Here is a 15,609-nt window from a genome sequence, read left to right on the forward strand (position 1 = left end):
AACACTGAAGCATGGTGGAGGTTCAATCATACTATGGGACTGCTTTTATCTTGTTGGTACAGTTATTGGAGTAAATGTTATAAATTCTGAAATGAGAAGCTTTGGAAGAACAAAGTCTGTTTTCCAGCATGAGTAAACTAATCTTTTATCAAGACCAAGACCTGAAGTGCACATCTAACAGAACAATGGCTGAACAGAAAAATCTGTCTCTGCAAACCTCCAAATATGCACATAGTTATTTAATCCATATATCTCCTGTTTGTCCTGTGTTTGTTGCTGTAGGAATAGACAACTTGTATGAGAGGGCATTGTACATCCGTAAGATCCTCCTGACCATTCCCAGATCTGTCCTGGTTGTAATGCGCTATCTCTTTGCCTTCCTCAACCAGTAAGTTTCTAGACAGGAATCTGTAAATTCATTATAAATCTAAAGAAATGCATCCCTAAGTTATGAGCTGCTCCTGCTGGAAGTCCATTTATTGCTCACGTTACTTTCTCCATCATGGCCTCCTTTCTCCAGTTTGTCCCAGTACAGTGATGAGAACATGATGGATCCGTACAACTTGGCCATATGTTTTGGCCCCACACTCATGCCCACCCCAGACTGCCAAGACCAGGTCTCCTGCCAAGCTCATGTCAACGAGATTATCAAGACCATCATCATCCACCACGAGAGTATCTTTCCTGACACCAAAGAACTGGATGGGCCCATCTATGAGAAGTGCATGGCCGGTGGAGACTACTGGTAAGTTGTAGCAACATGCTCCGTTTAACATAACACAGAGCAGATATGAAGTTCTGTCTCAGATTGGGTCGTCTTGCTGAGTCAAATTTTAGCGACCAGGATGTACAATTACAGTTGTCCATGGTTCCAGCCATAGGTTATCTATAATTAAAGCCAAAGGTGGAAAACATTCCAATGAAATCATTGCAGCTGCTCAGATTTCCCAAATGAGACGTTGGTTTAAGCGGTCCGACAGATGGTGGTGGTTTTCTCATTCCTTCATTGTTATTGTGAATGGAACAAAGGCATGCAGCCAGACCTCTTTCATTAGGGTCTCACTAAACATTCAGGTATGTATGGGCTCTTTGTGCTGGAGCTCCACCAGTTATACATCTGTAGGGTTAATATTAGTAATTATGCTCACCAGTGAGGCTGTTGTTATCAAGGAACAGGAAAAAGGAGAAACATGTATCAGCACTGACTTTACATGGATTTATTTATTTCTTTTTAGGTGTTACAGGCTGAAACAATCACTTTAATGACTTTAATTGGAGCAGGAAATGAAGGAAGTCTTCTGGCGAGAGAGCAATGATGAGTCAAAGTGCAGCATATACTGAAGTCAGGCGGGTCATACTCGAGAATCTGTGCCAGTTCCACATCTGTAAGCAGGGGCTTATCACTTGTTTCTTCTCGTCTTTATTGGTCTCTGTTAAGGGCTGACAGGGGTTTATCCCTGACTAAAACTAATCACCCGTCTCAGCAAGGCCGTGTCCCCAGGCTGTGCATACGAAGCCCTTGGGAGATTTGTTGTCTTGACAGGCTCTCCTCTTTCTTGGTGAGGAGGAGGAGGTGGCTACTGACATGTTAGCAAGGGAGGAAACTGCAATCCTGGCAGGGGTAATCTGAAGAGATGGGTTTGTGGCTTTACTGCCAGCATGATGCCAAGAGAGGAGCATTTAAAACATAAGAGAGCCAACTACAGACAGAAGCTTTAAAACTCTGAGTACTGATAACCGTTTGAACTTCTGTGTCTCATTAAGTGTTGTCTTCAGTGACTGTGAAGATTTTAAAGGAAAACTGAGACTTTGTTCAGTAATGACTTCGTACTAGAATTTTTTTCAGGGGCTGAAAGAATAAAAAGTGGGGCAAAAATACTAAATACCAGGAGAACAAAAGTGTTTTGGAACGATGTTGTGTCCCTTGTTGTGACTGATGGTTTGCGTGTTGTTTCCCACAGTGAGAGCCCCTACAGTGAGCATGGAGCTCTGGAGGAGGTGGACAACGAGGGAGGGGCAGAAACACACACCAGTGAGGACGGTAAGAGACCGTACAAACACGTCTGTGTGCATACAGTAAAAATGTGTCAAAAAATTTTTCTTCTTTCTAAAATTTAATTTCATTACAGGTTTCACCTGAACTGGAAATGTTGCTAGAACACACTCCTGACCACAGAAATAATCTGCTGTCCAAATGTTTTGTCTAAATTTTAGTTTTCCTTCTTGTCTGTGGCGCTTTGGGAGTTAAACCAGACTCGCAGCAGATCTGAGTAGCTAATCCTGTCTTTCAGCCCATTAAATGCAGTAACCTTCAATGGTCAGGGACCCGGGCTCAGTGATGGACAGCCATTCATATTGTAATGGAGTAATGGTTCTGCTTCTTCCTTAAGGCCTCAGGACATCTCAGCATCCTCATTTTAAAAATCCAGGGTGGTCTGTACCCTCTTGACCCTTTGTGGAGGAAAATTAAGGGTTCCAGCTTTGGATTATTCTTCTATACCCCAGATCCTTGGGGAAAAAAATCACTTATAGAAATTTGGTAAATGCATAGAGACTATGTGAAATGTGTCATAAAATTTATTCTGCTTTCTCAGCCTGTAATTACATTTCCACATGTCCAAGAGGAACGTGAAAAAAAGGGAAAAGACCAAGCGTTTGTAGACACTTGAGGATATTATAGACTTATCTCGGAAAAGATGGAATACACTAAAGTTGTGTGAGCATATATGTGCTCCATTGTTTTGTGTGAAAAGGATACCGTTCAGTCAGGTCCAGTTCAAATTGTGAATGCGTTATCTAAAGCCAGAAGATCAGACGTGATTAGATTAAAAAAACTTAGCAAAAAAATACTTACAGCCAAACCAAGTTGTGTTTTTATATTTTCCATGATTGCTGTGATTCTCCTTTTCACACCTGCAGACTGGCTCTATGTGCTTCACAGGAAACATTTGGAAAATATCTCTTTTTATCATCCATTAATCAGTGTGATTTAAAAAGAAAACCTTCATTTTTATGTCCTAATATCTGATAAGACCTCAGCATTTTTGCAGAGATTTCTACAGTAAGTCACAGATGGCAGCTATCAGCATGTTAATTAATAGGAGATTATATTTTCCAAAAATCCCTCTTTACCATGTTTTTGTTCCAAAAGCTTCCCTGAGCAGACCAGGAGGAGGATGTTCTCACTACTGGGTCCCTCCCTGTGGAGTCTTGAACTGTGGTCAAGTTATTGTCATCAGTTATTTTTAAACCCCAATGACCTCATTTGGATTTCAGACACAAAAGCAAATCTTTTCCTGTTTAGCTGTGGACTTTAAATAGGTTTTCTTTCCACATTTAACTAGGTTTTAGACATGTTTGCTCCTCTTTGACAAAGAGGAATCTACGTAGCAGCGTGGAAGTGTTTGTCTTGTTGTTGCCGTTGAGCGAAAAGTATGTTAGAACTCATTATCTTGGATAGATGAACTCGGCTGGCCTGAGCCACACAGAAAGTAAAGCCATGTGATGTGTTGCTTAAGGTGTTAGTGGGGAAATGAAGAGGACAACTGACTTTTTAACTTTTAAGAGGCGGTTTTATACCAACATTAAGCGTCTTATTTATAGTGTTATTTTCATGAGGAAATACCACAGCAAAGACAAGGATTTCAAAATGTACTGTACAATATTATAATAGCAATTCAATTAGTTATATTTTCAGAATATAAGTAGTTGACAAAAAAAACATTTGAATCTCTCATTTATCCAGCTGGTCAGCCTGTGGTACATAATGACTTAACTATTATAATTCATGAGATTTTTCTACAGGTATAAATCTTACCTAATATTTTCCCTGACACATTCAGCTTGTCAAACTTTAGGTAATGTTAGGAAATGTGGCAAATACTTTGGTTTATTTGGGATTCCTATCAGCTTTGGGTGTTCTTGTTTTCTGCTAAACTGCCAGGAGTCTCCTACACAGCAGTCATTATTTCTTTCTCTAGCTATTAGCCAACCAAATCTTCAGTGGCATTAAAACATGAGAAGCACAGAATCATTGTCCCAGAGTCAGCATAATTCCCTCATGGATCATGGCTGCCATACAGGGAGATTGCCTATCCTTTTTTAGAATTGCTCTTCTTTGCACCATCAATACATTGATGGTGTATCTGCTGGTAAATTCACTGCAAGGTCAAAGATGAACTGACTGCCACATTGATTTTCTATCACTTTGCGGGAATCCATCAGGGTGTCCTTGTTGTCAAGTGTCCCCGCTGGCATTACTGTACATATTAGATCACATGTGCTGAAAGCAAATGTTGTTGTGCAGACCATCATCCCTTTTCCTATAAAAAGCAGTGTTAACTTCCCCAGTCCACCAGAGTGTCCCCAATCAGGATAATTTGTGATTAGAAAAAGAAAGAATAGGTGGATCATGTAGAAAAAGTAGATTTGTTGCACTGAGCTGAACCACCATGCACAGCAGGCTTCTGCTGCTCTGTTTCTAAGCATGAACTTTGCAGCGGAGCAGCATCCACACAGACTGCGCTCCACTGGCTTGTACGAGACATCTGACAGTTCGTATCTCCTACACCTCAGGCCTCCAGTTCTCACTGTTCAGCATCTCTTTAACTCCAGTCTGCGCTTGCAAGTGTGTGTGTGTGTGTGCAACCTCGAGTGGTTCAGTTTTAAGCAGTTATAATTGTAAAACATGACTTAGGGGATCCTTTACCACACTAAGATCTGATTTTATTTCTTGCCTCTCTTATGCTCAGCCATGTGAGTGCATTACTAGCATATGTGTGCCTTGGATAAAGAGATTTGAGGAGGATGGATATGTTGATGTGACTGAAATGACTGAAGAAAATAGAGGAGGAAAAGTCCTCTGCGTGAATCACCCTGCCTGCCCTCAGCTTTATTAACAGCCTTGCCCACTGTAGTTCAGCCCAATTAATTCAGACAGTAAATTCCTCCTTGTCACATTTCATAGGGGCTACGTCACATCCAAGGACAACAGAAAGTCAGAGGCGTAAAGAAATAGAATAAAATATATAAAAAGGAGGCTGACAGAAATGCAGAAACTTCCTCTCTGCTCAGAATCAAAATCCCATTTCCTGTCTTGTATGGATTCTGAAAATGATTCCAAAGCTCTTGAGAAAGAGCAGAGACTAGTTTCAGCCGTTTACTTTTCTCTCATCCTTGCATACATATATATATATATATATATATATATATATATATATATATATATATATATACACACAGACAGACAGACAGAGAATGTGTGTTGGGGTGAAGCTGTCTGCCCAGGGACCCCCTGTCTGACTTGAAATGAGAGAGCATGTTGGAAAGAGAGCAGAAGTAGGAGTGAGGGAGGAATAAAGATGCTATTTTTAGATCTGTGTTGCTGTAGTGCATGCATAGGAGCTTGGAGAAGTGTACCTTCTGCATACAAGAGGCGACTAAAGCTACTCCAATGCACAGATAAAGTTGTCCAAATAAATCCATATAAAATAAAAAGTTATCATAAATTTTTTATGAGTAAAATTATGTTTAACATTTCAGGCTGTTTCAATCTTTTTTTTTTTTTTTTTTTTACTGATCCAGAGCTCGAGTTGCACAGGGATTGAGTAGTTATGAAGCCAGTCTAATGATCCATACAGTGACAGACATGGCCTTGAGTCATATGGATCTCCTCTCAAAAGCTTCTATAAATATCCTGCTAAAGCTCCTCAGGGCCTTATGTGGCCCTGGTCTAGTAGTAAATAACCAACTAACTTAGCACACTTGAACACCATGTGCTGTAAACATGCGTCCATTTGTACAAACAAAGACAACTGTGCTGCAGTTGAATTTGAAAGTCAACGTGTTTTTTAAATGATTGATCCACAAACAAAATTCTTTATTCACAAACTGTCTGCACTGGGGATAATGTCTCTCTCTACTTGATGTATTTGCCATGTCTGACATACCTGACCTGTTTAATCCTCTTTCTGTTGACAGAGGGTGAGCCTATTGAAGCCATTGCCAAGTTTGACTACGTTGGGCGCTCCTCTCGGGAGTTGTCCTTCAAAAAGGGCGCCTCCCTGCTGCTTTATCAGCGGGCGTCGGAGGACTGGTGGGAGGGACGGCACAACGGCATCGATGGCCTGGTGCCACATCAGTACATTGTAGTCCAAGACATGTGAGTGATCATATAGATTAATCTGAGCATGCATAAGAACTGATTGTATTAAATGTTTAAACAGAAAAAAGTTGCAAAGATGGATCTTGAATATTGGATTCTTCAATAGGATGTTTTCTTTTCTAATAATAGATTATAAAAGATTTATACACGCTTTCCTTGTGATAAATTTGAAGGAGAAAAAACAAATACCAGAGGCTGTAACAAAGTTAATGAAATCCATCTACCAGCATCTGTAAAAATCTTTGTTAAACAACTTCTTCAATCAATCAAACTTAAGCCATCAGCAAGTATTTATTTCTTTTTTATAGCCTGAGTGTTTCTTGTCAGGCAATCAGCAGAGAATTCCGACATACGTCCACAGACTTGATCCATTCACCTGATATTTAACAAAAAGCATGTTGTGGCAACTGTTTACATTCTGCTACTATACAACTAATGTATCCTGTGGGTTAAAAAGCTCACTTGTCTCTTATCCTTGTTGACTTTGCTCCTTGAGAGGCTGTAGGCCATCACTTGTGTGTAGGGTCATGCATAGAGGACCTTCAGCCTCATTTGTCTTGCCCATCACTCGCCTTCCTGCTCAGCTGTAGAGTGTTCTCCATCTCCAGGGTCCTTTACCAGCCCTGCTGTCACTGTCTGGTGCTCTCAGCACTAACAAGCATTCACTCTTGCCTCAGTAGCTGTTGGTGCCTAATGGACCGGATTCACTGTCTCGTTAGGAGTGGAACAGAATCACTCCAATCACTTAGTAGCTGGCTGACAAAATGGCCTTTTAGAATTCCTTCTCGCTCCTTCCTCCTCTCCACCCTGCCGCTGTCCTGTCAGTGTGCACCTCCATCAATAATTCACCATGAGGGGCCACTGCTGATGCGGTGTCTTAGTTAATGAAAGTGCAGGGGAATTTACAGCTGTACAAGTTGTCCCCAGTTGTCCCCAAGTGTTGCAACATCCTGCTCTCTTCTTAAACAAAGCAGGCAAAGAAGCGTGAAAGCTCACAGGGTTGTGATCTCGTCCCATAAAAGAGCCCAAGGAAAAGAAAAAAACATCCAGAGTTTGAGACGAGATAACAAGATCCCCTTAAAACTCCACTGTTAGGGTGTGTTTGTCTGAAAGAGTTATTTACTGTTTGAAGTGATTGTCCTTGCTCTGCTGCAGTCTGTGTATTCATGTAGAGCTGATACTGTCTTTTATATTACCTAATGCACATCAGCAGCAGTGCAGCTCACCAGGTCTGATTACTGCCACCTGACAGGCACCAACTGTACCCCGCATCCAGTCCCATACTTCACTGAAACCTATCCAGCTGTCATGTGTGTGTGTGGGTGTGTGTTACCACCACAGTGCATCACCAGAATACTGAACGGCTTAGCACCATGACTCATCTGACTCTCTGGACCTTGGAGTGTAGAGGACACATGCTGACTCACAGGAACAGACATCAAATACTGATACTGAAGAACGGCACAAATACGAAAGATTGACTGATTTGCTGATTTTCTTATTTTTTATTCTGTGGGGTTTGTCTGTCACTTCCTTTTGCTCTTTCCATGTCTCAATGTCTGTGTCTGCTTCCCAGAGATGACAACTTCTCAGACACTCTGAGTCAGAAGGCTGACAGTGAGGCCAGCAGCGGCCATGCTGGGGAGGATAAATGCTCAGGAAAAGACATCAGCTCACCCAGCGACACCAGAATCTCTGAGGCTTACATCACTAGGTGGGTTTTTATTCTGCTTAAAGCAACACTAAGTGATTTTTATGATTAGCAACCACTTAAATCTTAGATTTGGTGACAAGAAACGGCCATCATTTAACCAAGAGTTCCCAGTTAGAAGATGGAAATTGTGAGTTCAACTGAGTGGGAGGAAAAAAAGGGAAATGTTATCATATTAGCAACAACCATAAAGGCTAGCCTCTAAAAACATAACCCAGTGGAATGGAGAGATGGTGAAATCCATGTTTATGGAAGCTGTATGCAACACAGCAATCACCACAAGAAGTTTAGACACAATCTATTAGTTTCCTTAGCTAGCTTTTTTTAATTTGAATCACACTGACCTGTCATTAGATTACGTCTACATTACTCTGTTTTTTTATCTACTTGGACCGGATTGTCATGCTCATTTATATAGTATCAAGGTTATTGAGTGTAATTTAAGTCCAAATCTACTTTTGTGTGGTCATAAAGCTGTACTACCAATCTGAAGTAAGTAAGTAATCTGGCGCTCTCCGCCCCTAACACCAGCGGCTGTAATAAGAGGTCTAAAAACATGGCTGAAAGCTTTAATCAGTTTTGTCACCCTGTGGAAATGAAGAGTATTGTTTCAACCTTTTCCTTCAATCGGAGCACTTCTGCAGCATCTCCTTTTGGATCACTGGAACTGCTATCTTGTCGATGTGCATCCTCAGTTCACCTCCTTCAACCTAACTGGGTGGATTTGAGCTCTCCAGAGGCAGTATGTTTTATCCTCTGTGAGCAGACAGTTCCTTATGTGCTGTTATTAGTATTTAATAAGCATGTCAATCCTCCCTCTGGAGGACTGCTCAGACAGAGATGACGACTGGTTTCTGATCACACCTCGAGATTTTTTGGCAGTGTTTCCTGGTCGTGTGCCAGTGTTTAGTCTCCTGCTCTTCTCTTCATCGGTGCATCTCTGTTAGTGGATTTTGTGACCTTGAAACGTCTGACTGGTTCCTGCTCTTGCCAAACACATGAACAACTGCTACTTTATTCAGAGCTACACTTTCTGTCTCTTCTTGAGTGTTGAAATGTTGATGATTCATACTAGAGGTGGTATTTGCACCACTGCAGTACTTGGTATGCGGGTGAAACATATATCTGAGTGAATCATCCTTTTAATAACAACATTAATGAACCTCAGACTCCCTCAAACTTCAATCTGTAGCACTCATCCTGTCACCTGTTCCCACATCTCTTTTCTTCTTGTATCTACCATCCACTCAGTCTGTGCTTTTCCATCCAGACAATCCTGAAGTATTGAATCATTTATATACTGGGCTTTATTTAGATCCTTTCTTTTCCTCGCAATACACTCACCAACAACTTAATGGATAATATGCACACTGATTTGAATAGTTGGACGGTTGTCTGGTTTGATGCAGAAGGACTTTTAGATTGTCCCATTATTTATGTCCCATTATTAGCCGAAGCCATAATAAGCAGAGGCTGAGCTGTCACTACAGTGATGGCTTACAGTGTAAGTTCCAGTGTGTGTTGCTGTCATACACTGTGTCCCAGAGGGAGGTAGTTATGCATGTACACTGCTCCACCTGCAGTTCATGACTGGCTCCTGCACTTGTTTACTTACTGCAGTAAGACAGAAAATATTTAGATTTTCCAAAACAGTACTCAGATGTTTGAGTTTTAGAATCTTACATAATCAAATGCTTGTTTCTTGTTAACCTGAGACTTGCTGCAAAGTTTCAGTCAGTAGTTTTTGATGATAATATGTCGCGATTTGGATGATATCACAGGACTGTGGCTTTACAGGAACAGCTGAAATCCTGTTCAAGAACCTCACGGCCTTTGCTCATTATTGCTTTTTGTGTAGCGACGTAATTAAGTAATGATTATGGCTTAGACAGCACTCATTAGGCAGATGTAAACTCTCAAATTGAAGCCATTTGTCAGGAAGAAGCGATTAAGGGATGTGTAATTCACTTTTGGTTCATCACAGAGGACTAATTAAAACTATTGATCTGGCATGTGTTTGCATCTTGATATTATTGATTTATTATTTCAAGCTGGTCCATTTTCAGAAAATGTAATAATTGGGAAAGTGATTGTATAATGATGGTATGTTTCTAGCTGCCTTTAAATAGAAAGTTAATCTAAATTGTTCACTATTTCATATCATTAAAAATGGTTCAGTTCTGTTAGTTTACGTGATGAGGGTGATAATAGCAGCTTTGATAAACATTACAGCTCTTCAGATTTCTGTATCGCTCGTCATAAAAATGCAGGGTGCATTAGTCATGTTTTGAATGATGTGTTACTCTGTTTGCCATTTAAAGAGCAATAGAAAATGCTAAAGGGAGTAGATGTTACTCTAGAGTAGCACCATGCGTAGTATGTGCAAATATGAAGGCGTTTGTGTGTGTTACAAATGTGTGTGTCAGATTAGGTCTGCATGGTGTGTGCTGGTTCAGGTTCAGGAAGAGGACAGGCGTATTGTTGAGGCAGCTGCAGCTTCTCCCGGGGAGCCTGTTTCAGGGCTCTGATGAACCACAGGCCTTCCTCCTCTGGCCAACAGCCAGAGCCTCGCTTACCTCCTCTCCAAAAAACCTTAATGGAAATGAGAGGGGTGTGCTACTTAGTAAGATTAATGGCTTAGTGAGGTTTCTTAAAGCTTTAAGTCAAACTTTTAAAGGCCATAAAACTATGTGTGCTTTAACGTGGCTAAAGCAGCATGCTCCCTCACACTAAACACTGCTTTAGGTTTAGATTATCTGTTGTAAAAAGCATCACCCGTTCACTTATTTTCTTCACTTCATTCTCTGTGAGCTTACATATATTTTTGCCAAGGGAATATATTATACTGTATTTTTGAACATTCGTAAATAATGCCACTGATAAAACCATTAATACAGCAGCACAAACTGCGTATTTAATACACGCTGAATAAATATGAATAAATATTATGATAAAGACGATGCACAGATATGTCTTATTAAAGTGATGCACAGCAGAAAGTTCATATTTATTACAGGGAAATTCACTTAGTCACAATAATTTAACCTTCTTCTGGCCAAAAACTAAAGAGATTTTCACTTCTGCGGTATGTGACCGTGTTGCATCTAAATGCACGGGAGCAGGGCTATTCTCTTTGGTCCAACAGTCCTGCAGGTTTTCAATTTATTTTTGCTCCAACACACCTGACTCAAATTAAATAATCATGCATGATGCTCTAGCGCCATGCACTAGAGTGTCACGTTTATATGTATTAAGTTTCAGGTTGAAGAGCTTTAACAGAACAAATCCACTGCATTGAACAGCAAACTAAATATTTAAATATCATAAATTTATACAAATGTTAAATTTCTGCTAATGTTCCTATTTTGCTTCACTCGAAGAAACGGTGTTGCTTCATGCTGCATAATTCATCATATTTTCTTCTCAACTCTACATGATAACAATCTGTTCCTGCCGACTGAAAGTGGTGATATGTAATCTGTGTATTCTTTGCAGAGGAAACATCAAATGACTAATTTTATGTAAGGACTTGACAAAAAAAAAAAAAAGGTTGATAATCACTACCTTATGATGTGCATTAAATCCGGATGAAGCACAAGGTTTTGTTAAGCCTGACAAAAGGAAAAGCTGGCTGTGTCGAGCATGAATCATGGTACGGCCACTCAGGATTACTTTGTGATGATAAAAATTATTAAAAAAAGGCCATAAGGTTTCACTCAAGCTGCAGATACTGCTTATATCACGGAGAATATTGCAGTCAATCCAAAACAAAGCTGTTTCTTTCTCGGTTGCATAACTCTGTAGTGTTTGAATTTGACTGGAGTTGTAAAATTTTAAAACATGTTTTCATTTGTTTTTGCAAAATATGAAATGCAATAAATAAATCAGTTTACATTTGATTTCTTCTCTGTCCCTCACTTCTTTCCCAGCAGGCACAGGAAAAGATCAGACCCCCCTTCTCGGCGGCCCCCCACCCGCCCCAGTGACGTCCACTGCATGGTGCACACTTCTCAGCAGGGTCACTGTGGGACCCCAGAGATGGGCTCTCCAGTTCTGGGACACTTTAACCCACGGGACATGCTGCGAAGTCGCAATCACATGCCCATGGACAGCCCCGAGCGCCGCCGCCGCACTGGCCACGGCAGTCTCACCAACATCAGCCGTCACGAGTCCTTGAAGAAGATGGAGAGCCCACCGATCCGCCGCTCCACCTCTTCGGGACAGTATACAGGATTTACTGATGCACATCACCACCACAGTGGCAAGCCCCTGGATCCGGAGACCATCGCACAGGTCAGCGCTGGACGAGCGGCGACCCGACCGCAGCTCCCTCCACCATCAAAGCCCTGCCCCGCCCTGTAAAAACATAGTCAGTCCCTGTCTTCTGCTTCCTCTGGCTGCATCTGTGTCTGTGTGCTAAATACACGCAAAAAGACTAGCTTCACAGTCAGACAGCAGGGAGCACAGCCTGACATTGGGACTCATTGCTGCATATTTACTGTAGCCAGCCTTATAAAATTCCAAAAAGCTCCAGAAGTCATTACCAAGTATATGGATTTCAGACAGGGAAGTCTTTGTGTTCAGGCAGAATTCAGTTATTGAATTTCTCTTATTTGACTCTTATCACATACATATGAATAGTGGAGCCATAAAAAAACGTTTGTGTAAAGGCTCCGTTTGTGTGCAGAGGTCACAGAGCACTTAAAGCTGTGCTGGGCTGTCTGTCTGTCTACTGAGAAGCATCCTCAGATGAACATTTCCTTTCATCTCTGCATCTCCCTTGCAATCCAAAGTCATTAGAATGCAGAGAAGTGGCTTTGTAAAGTAATATTTCTACCAACTCTCTGCATGTATAATGCATGCTTGTGTTTTATTCAAATTTGACATCTGTCCTTGTGTTCCTCTGTTAACCATTTATTTATCTCTACCATGCATTTTTCTTTCTCTCATCTATGCCATTGTTACTTTATTACTTTTTATTTTCCAATATTTAAAACAATGTTCCTCCTGTTATTTTTTCTGTTTTATTATCATTTCCTCGTCTCTCTTACACTCTCTTTTGTGTCCTGCAGGACATAGAGGAAACCATGAACACTGCTCTGAATGAGCTGCGTGAGCTGGAGCGGCAGAGCTCAGCCAAGCATGCCCCCGACGTGGTGCTGGACACCCTGGAGCAGCGGCAAACCTCGGGCAGCAGCGGCCCCACACCGGCCAGCTCCAGTGAGTCCCTGAGCCCCATACACGGTGTCATGCTGAGGTCGACCACCAACCCCGAACCTCCCATCCGCCGCAGCACTGGTTCCTCCAGCGATGCCATGAGCACCTTCAAGCCGGTGGTGGCACCACGTATGGGGGTGCAACTCAAACCGCCTGCTCTCAGGCCCAAACCTATGGTGCTACCCAAGACCAGCCAGGCGCCACAGCCCCCTGCTGCATCTGCTCAGGACCCTCTGGACAAGTCCTGCACCATGTAACCTCCGAGACAGGAAGTAGAGATGTAAAGCAAACACAACCAGTCTGTTTCAAGATGTCTAGTTTATAGATGTAATAGTACAAATAATTTCTGAGAACTTGTAAAATTCTCTGACCTGGAAAGGAAAATAATTTTTGTAGTGTTCTGAAGCTGAAAACAAGATTGTGAAACGGACTTTGATGTGATCTGAAAGACCTTTGTAGGCTGTAGTTGCAACATAGACAGATTTGTCAGCCAGTCGGATCTCCTGTCTTTACAATGTGCGGATATGTTAAAATGCTTAGGTTAATACTATCTAACATATACATTTTTTAAAAAATGAATCTGAACAACAAATCACAAAGGCTTCCATGAGAGTTTTAGAAAATGTTTCTTTTAGTTTAGTTTACAGATATTAACGAATTGAACAAAATCCTGTGCATGCAGCTTTTTGGTTTACCACTGAGCCTGTGAGGGAGTTTGAGAAGAGCTGGACTAGTCACAGAGACAAAAATCCAGAGGATTCTCTTTGTTTTTACCTGGGAGGTGCCCTTGAGGGTGTGAAATGTTTAAAAGTTCTTAGTGGTTTTGAGATTTTCAAATGTTTATTATAATGGTGCTGTGATAACCTGGCAGAAATGGTTTAAAGGTTGGACTGATGAGGTGCAGAAAGAGCACCTAACAACTTATTTATTAACGGTACTCTGTTAATAAATGATTAGTACTGACACCACTATGCTTTTTTTTTTATCTGCAGCTTATTTTGGCAAGGCATAACATTAGTTATGTCTCAGAAAGATCTACAGAGATCTCTGCGCTGGCCTAATTTTTTATTTGATTTATTTGAACAGTATTCTATATTGCCTGGAAAGAGGTATGATAATTGGATGAAACCACTACTTCTTCGAACTTTGTACACTTCAATGCATCCCTGAATTCCTGCATCAATACCTAATATTGTATGTATGCCTTTACATCCGTATAATCTACAGGGAGAAGTGTGAATAATTATGATAAACAGATTTTATTATACAGTGTGGACCACATGCCATAGCTTTCTGTATGCCTTGCTTGGCTTTATCTACCCAAAGACATGAGTGTTTAAGTTAAAGCATGGATGTTGATACTTCATATTCATGGTTGTGTATAGATTCAAGGCAGTGCCCTGTGGGAGTGCAGCCGGTAGCCATGGACCTAATGACTGTTAGAGTGAAAGCCTTGTCAGATGTTCACCGTGCTCCTTCTGCCTCTCTGTATAAGGGTGTCTGAAAGCAGCAGCTTGCTTTGAGCCCCTGAAGTCTGTTTTTGTTTCTTTGTTTTTTTCTTTTTTATGTCCAGATGAGGATGTCACTTATGATCTTTTTGTATTGCTTTTAGAATGATTTAAAATTTCTCTATGAATTTAATGATGTGGAACAAGAAACAAGCATCCCATGTCAGTTTGCTGCCGAGCGAACATTAAGATGCAATAGCCTCATAAAATCATTTGTGCCATAGTTCCAGCTGTGTGGCTGCACCCATGTATGTGTTTTTTTTTTTTTTTTTAACACTTCTGTACTGTAGAAATAGCTGCTGGGTGCATGTCGCTGGAATTAATGGCTAGCATTAGTATTACATTTAGAAAAGACTTGGTTTGCAATGAATAAGCAATGCTCTCTAACAACAGGTTTACACTATTTTTGACTTGACAAACATTGTTTGTATAATAATCAAAAGTTAATTACTAACTTTCCTTATTTTTGTAATGCTTTTTTCTTAATTTTTTTTTTTCTGGGTAGAAATCACTTAGAGCCGCAGATGTAGAAGAATGATCCAGAGATGCAGGGGTCCCACCTACAGTATGAAGCCAGTTGTATAAACGAATGTGTGCTCTCGTCACCGTGTAACATCATCAGTAGGACTCAGTCTGTAGGCTTTAAGCTGCTCTGTGGTGTTATGTACATGTAGTATGTACTTGTGAAAGTGCCTTTGAAAATGTTTTAGAGGAACTTCAGACATTCTGTCCTGTTGCATTTTCATATTAGATGCTGTGTTTTTGACTAAATGCAGCAGAGGAAATAGAAGACATGATGACATTTTCCAGTATATAGCAGAATTAACAATAAAACAGCTTACACATTGTGACATTGCACTTTTATGTATATAACTGTAGATATGGCATGTTATAACATTTAGAGTTCTTTCCTTTGAAAATCTCTTTAATAAAGGAGATAGTTTGTTGAGTCTGATGTTGATTTTTTTCCCCCTGTATCCTCACATTTAATACAGATTAACTTCAGCTCC

At 40.8% G+C, this 15,609-nt stretch overlaps 1 protein-coding gene across 6 annotated transcripts in view; it reads left to right on the forward strand.

The window, feature by feature from the left end:
• srgap1a (SLIT-ROBO Rho GTPase activating protein 1a) overlaps nucleotides 1-15,548 on the forward strand; it is an 82,418-nt gene extending 66,870 nt beyond the window's left edge. For 2 of the 6 annotated variants that reach the window (XM_041996679.1, XM_041996681.1), the window contains exons 16-22: nucleotides 283-388; nucleotides 521-745; nucleotides 1,962-2,041; nucleotides 5,980-6,160; nucleotides 7,740-7,877; nucleotides 11,807-12,167; nucleotides 12,947-15,548. In XM_041996679.1, coding sequence (XP_041852613.1) covers nucleotides 283-388; nucleotides 521-745; nucleotides 1,962-2,041; nucleotides 5,980-6,160; nucleotides 7,740-7,877; nucleotides 11,807-12,167; nucleotides 12,947-13,348 — 1,493 coding nt within the window. In that variant the 3' untranslated portion in view covers nucleotides 13,349-15,548. Of the gene's footprint in view, nucleotides 1-282; nucleotides 389-520; nucleotides 746-1,961; nucleotides 2,042-5,979; nucleotides 6,161-7,739; nucleotides 7,878-11,803; nucleotides 12,244-12,946 lie in introns of all 6 variants that reach the window. The other 4 variants (XM_041996677.1, XM_041996680.1, XM_041996682.1 and 1 more) reach the window with 3 other exon arrangements.
• The last annotated feature ends 61 nt before the right edge of the window (nucleotides 15,549-15,609 follow it).

Source organism: Melanotaenia boesemani, chromosome 10 (genome assembly GCF_017639745.1).
Source record: "Melanotaenia boesemani isolate fMelBoe1 chromosome 10, fMelBoe1.pri, whole genome shotgun sequence".
NCBI lineage: Eukaryota > Metazoa > Chordata > Actinopteri > Atheriniformes > Melanotaeniidae > Melanotaenia > Melanotaenia boesemani.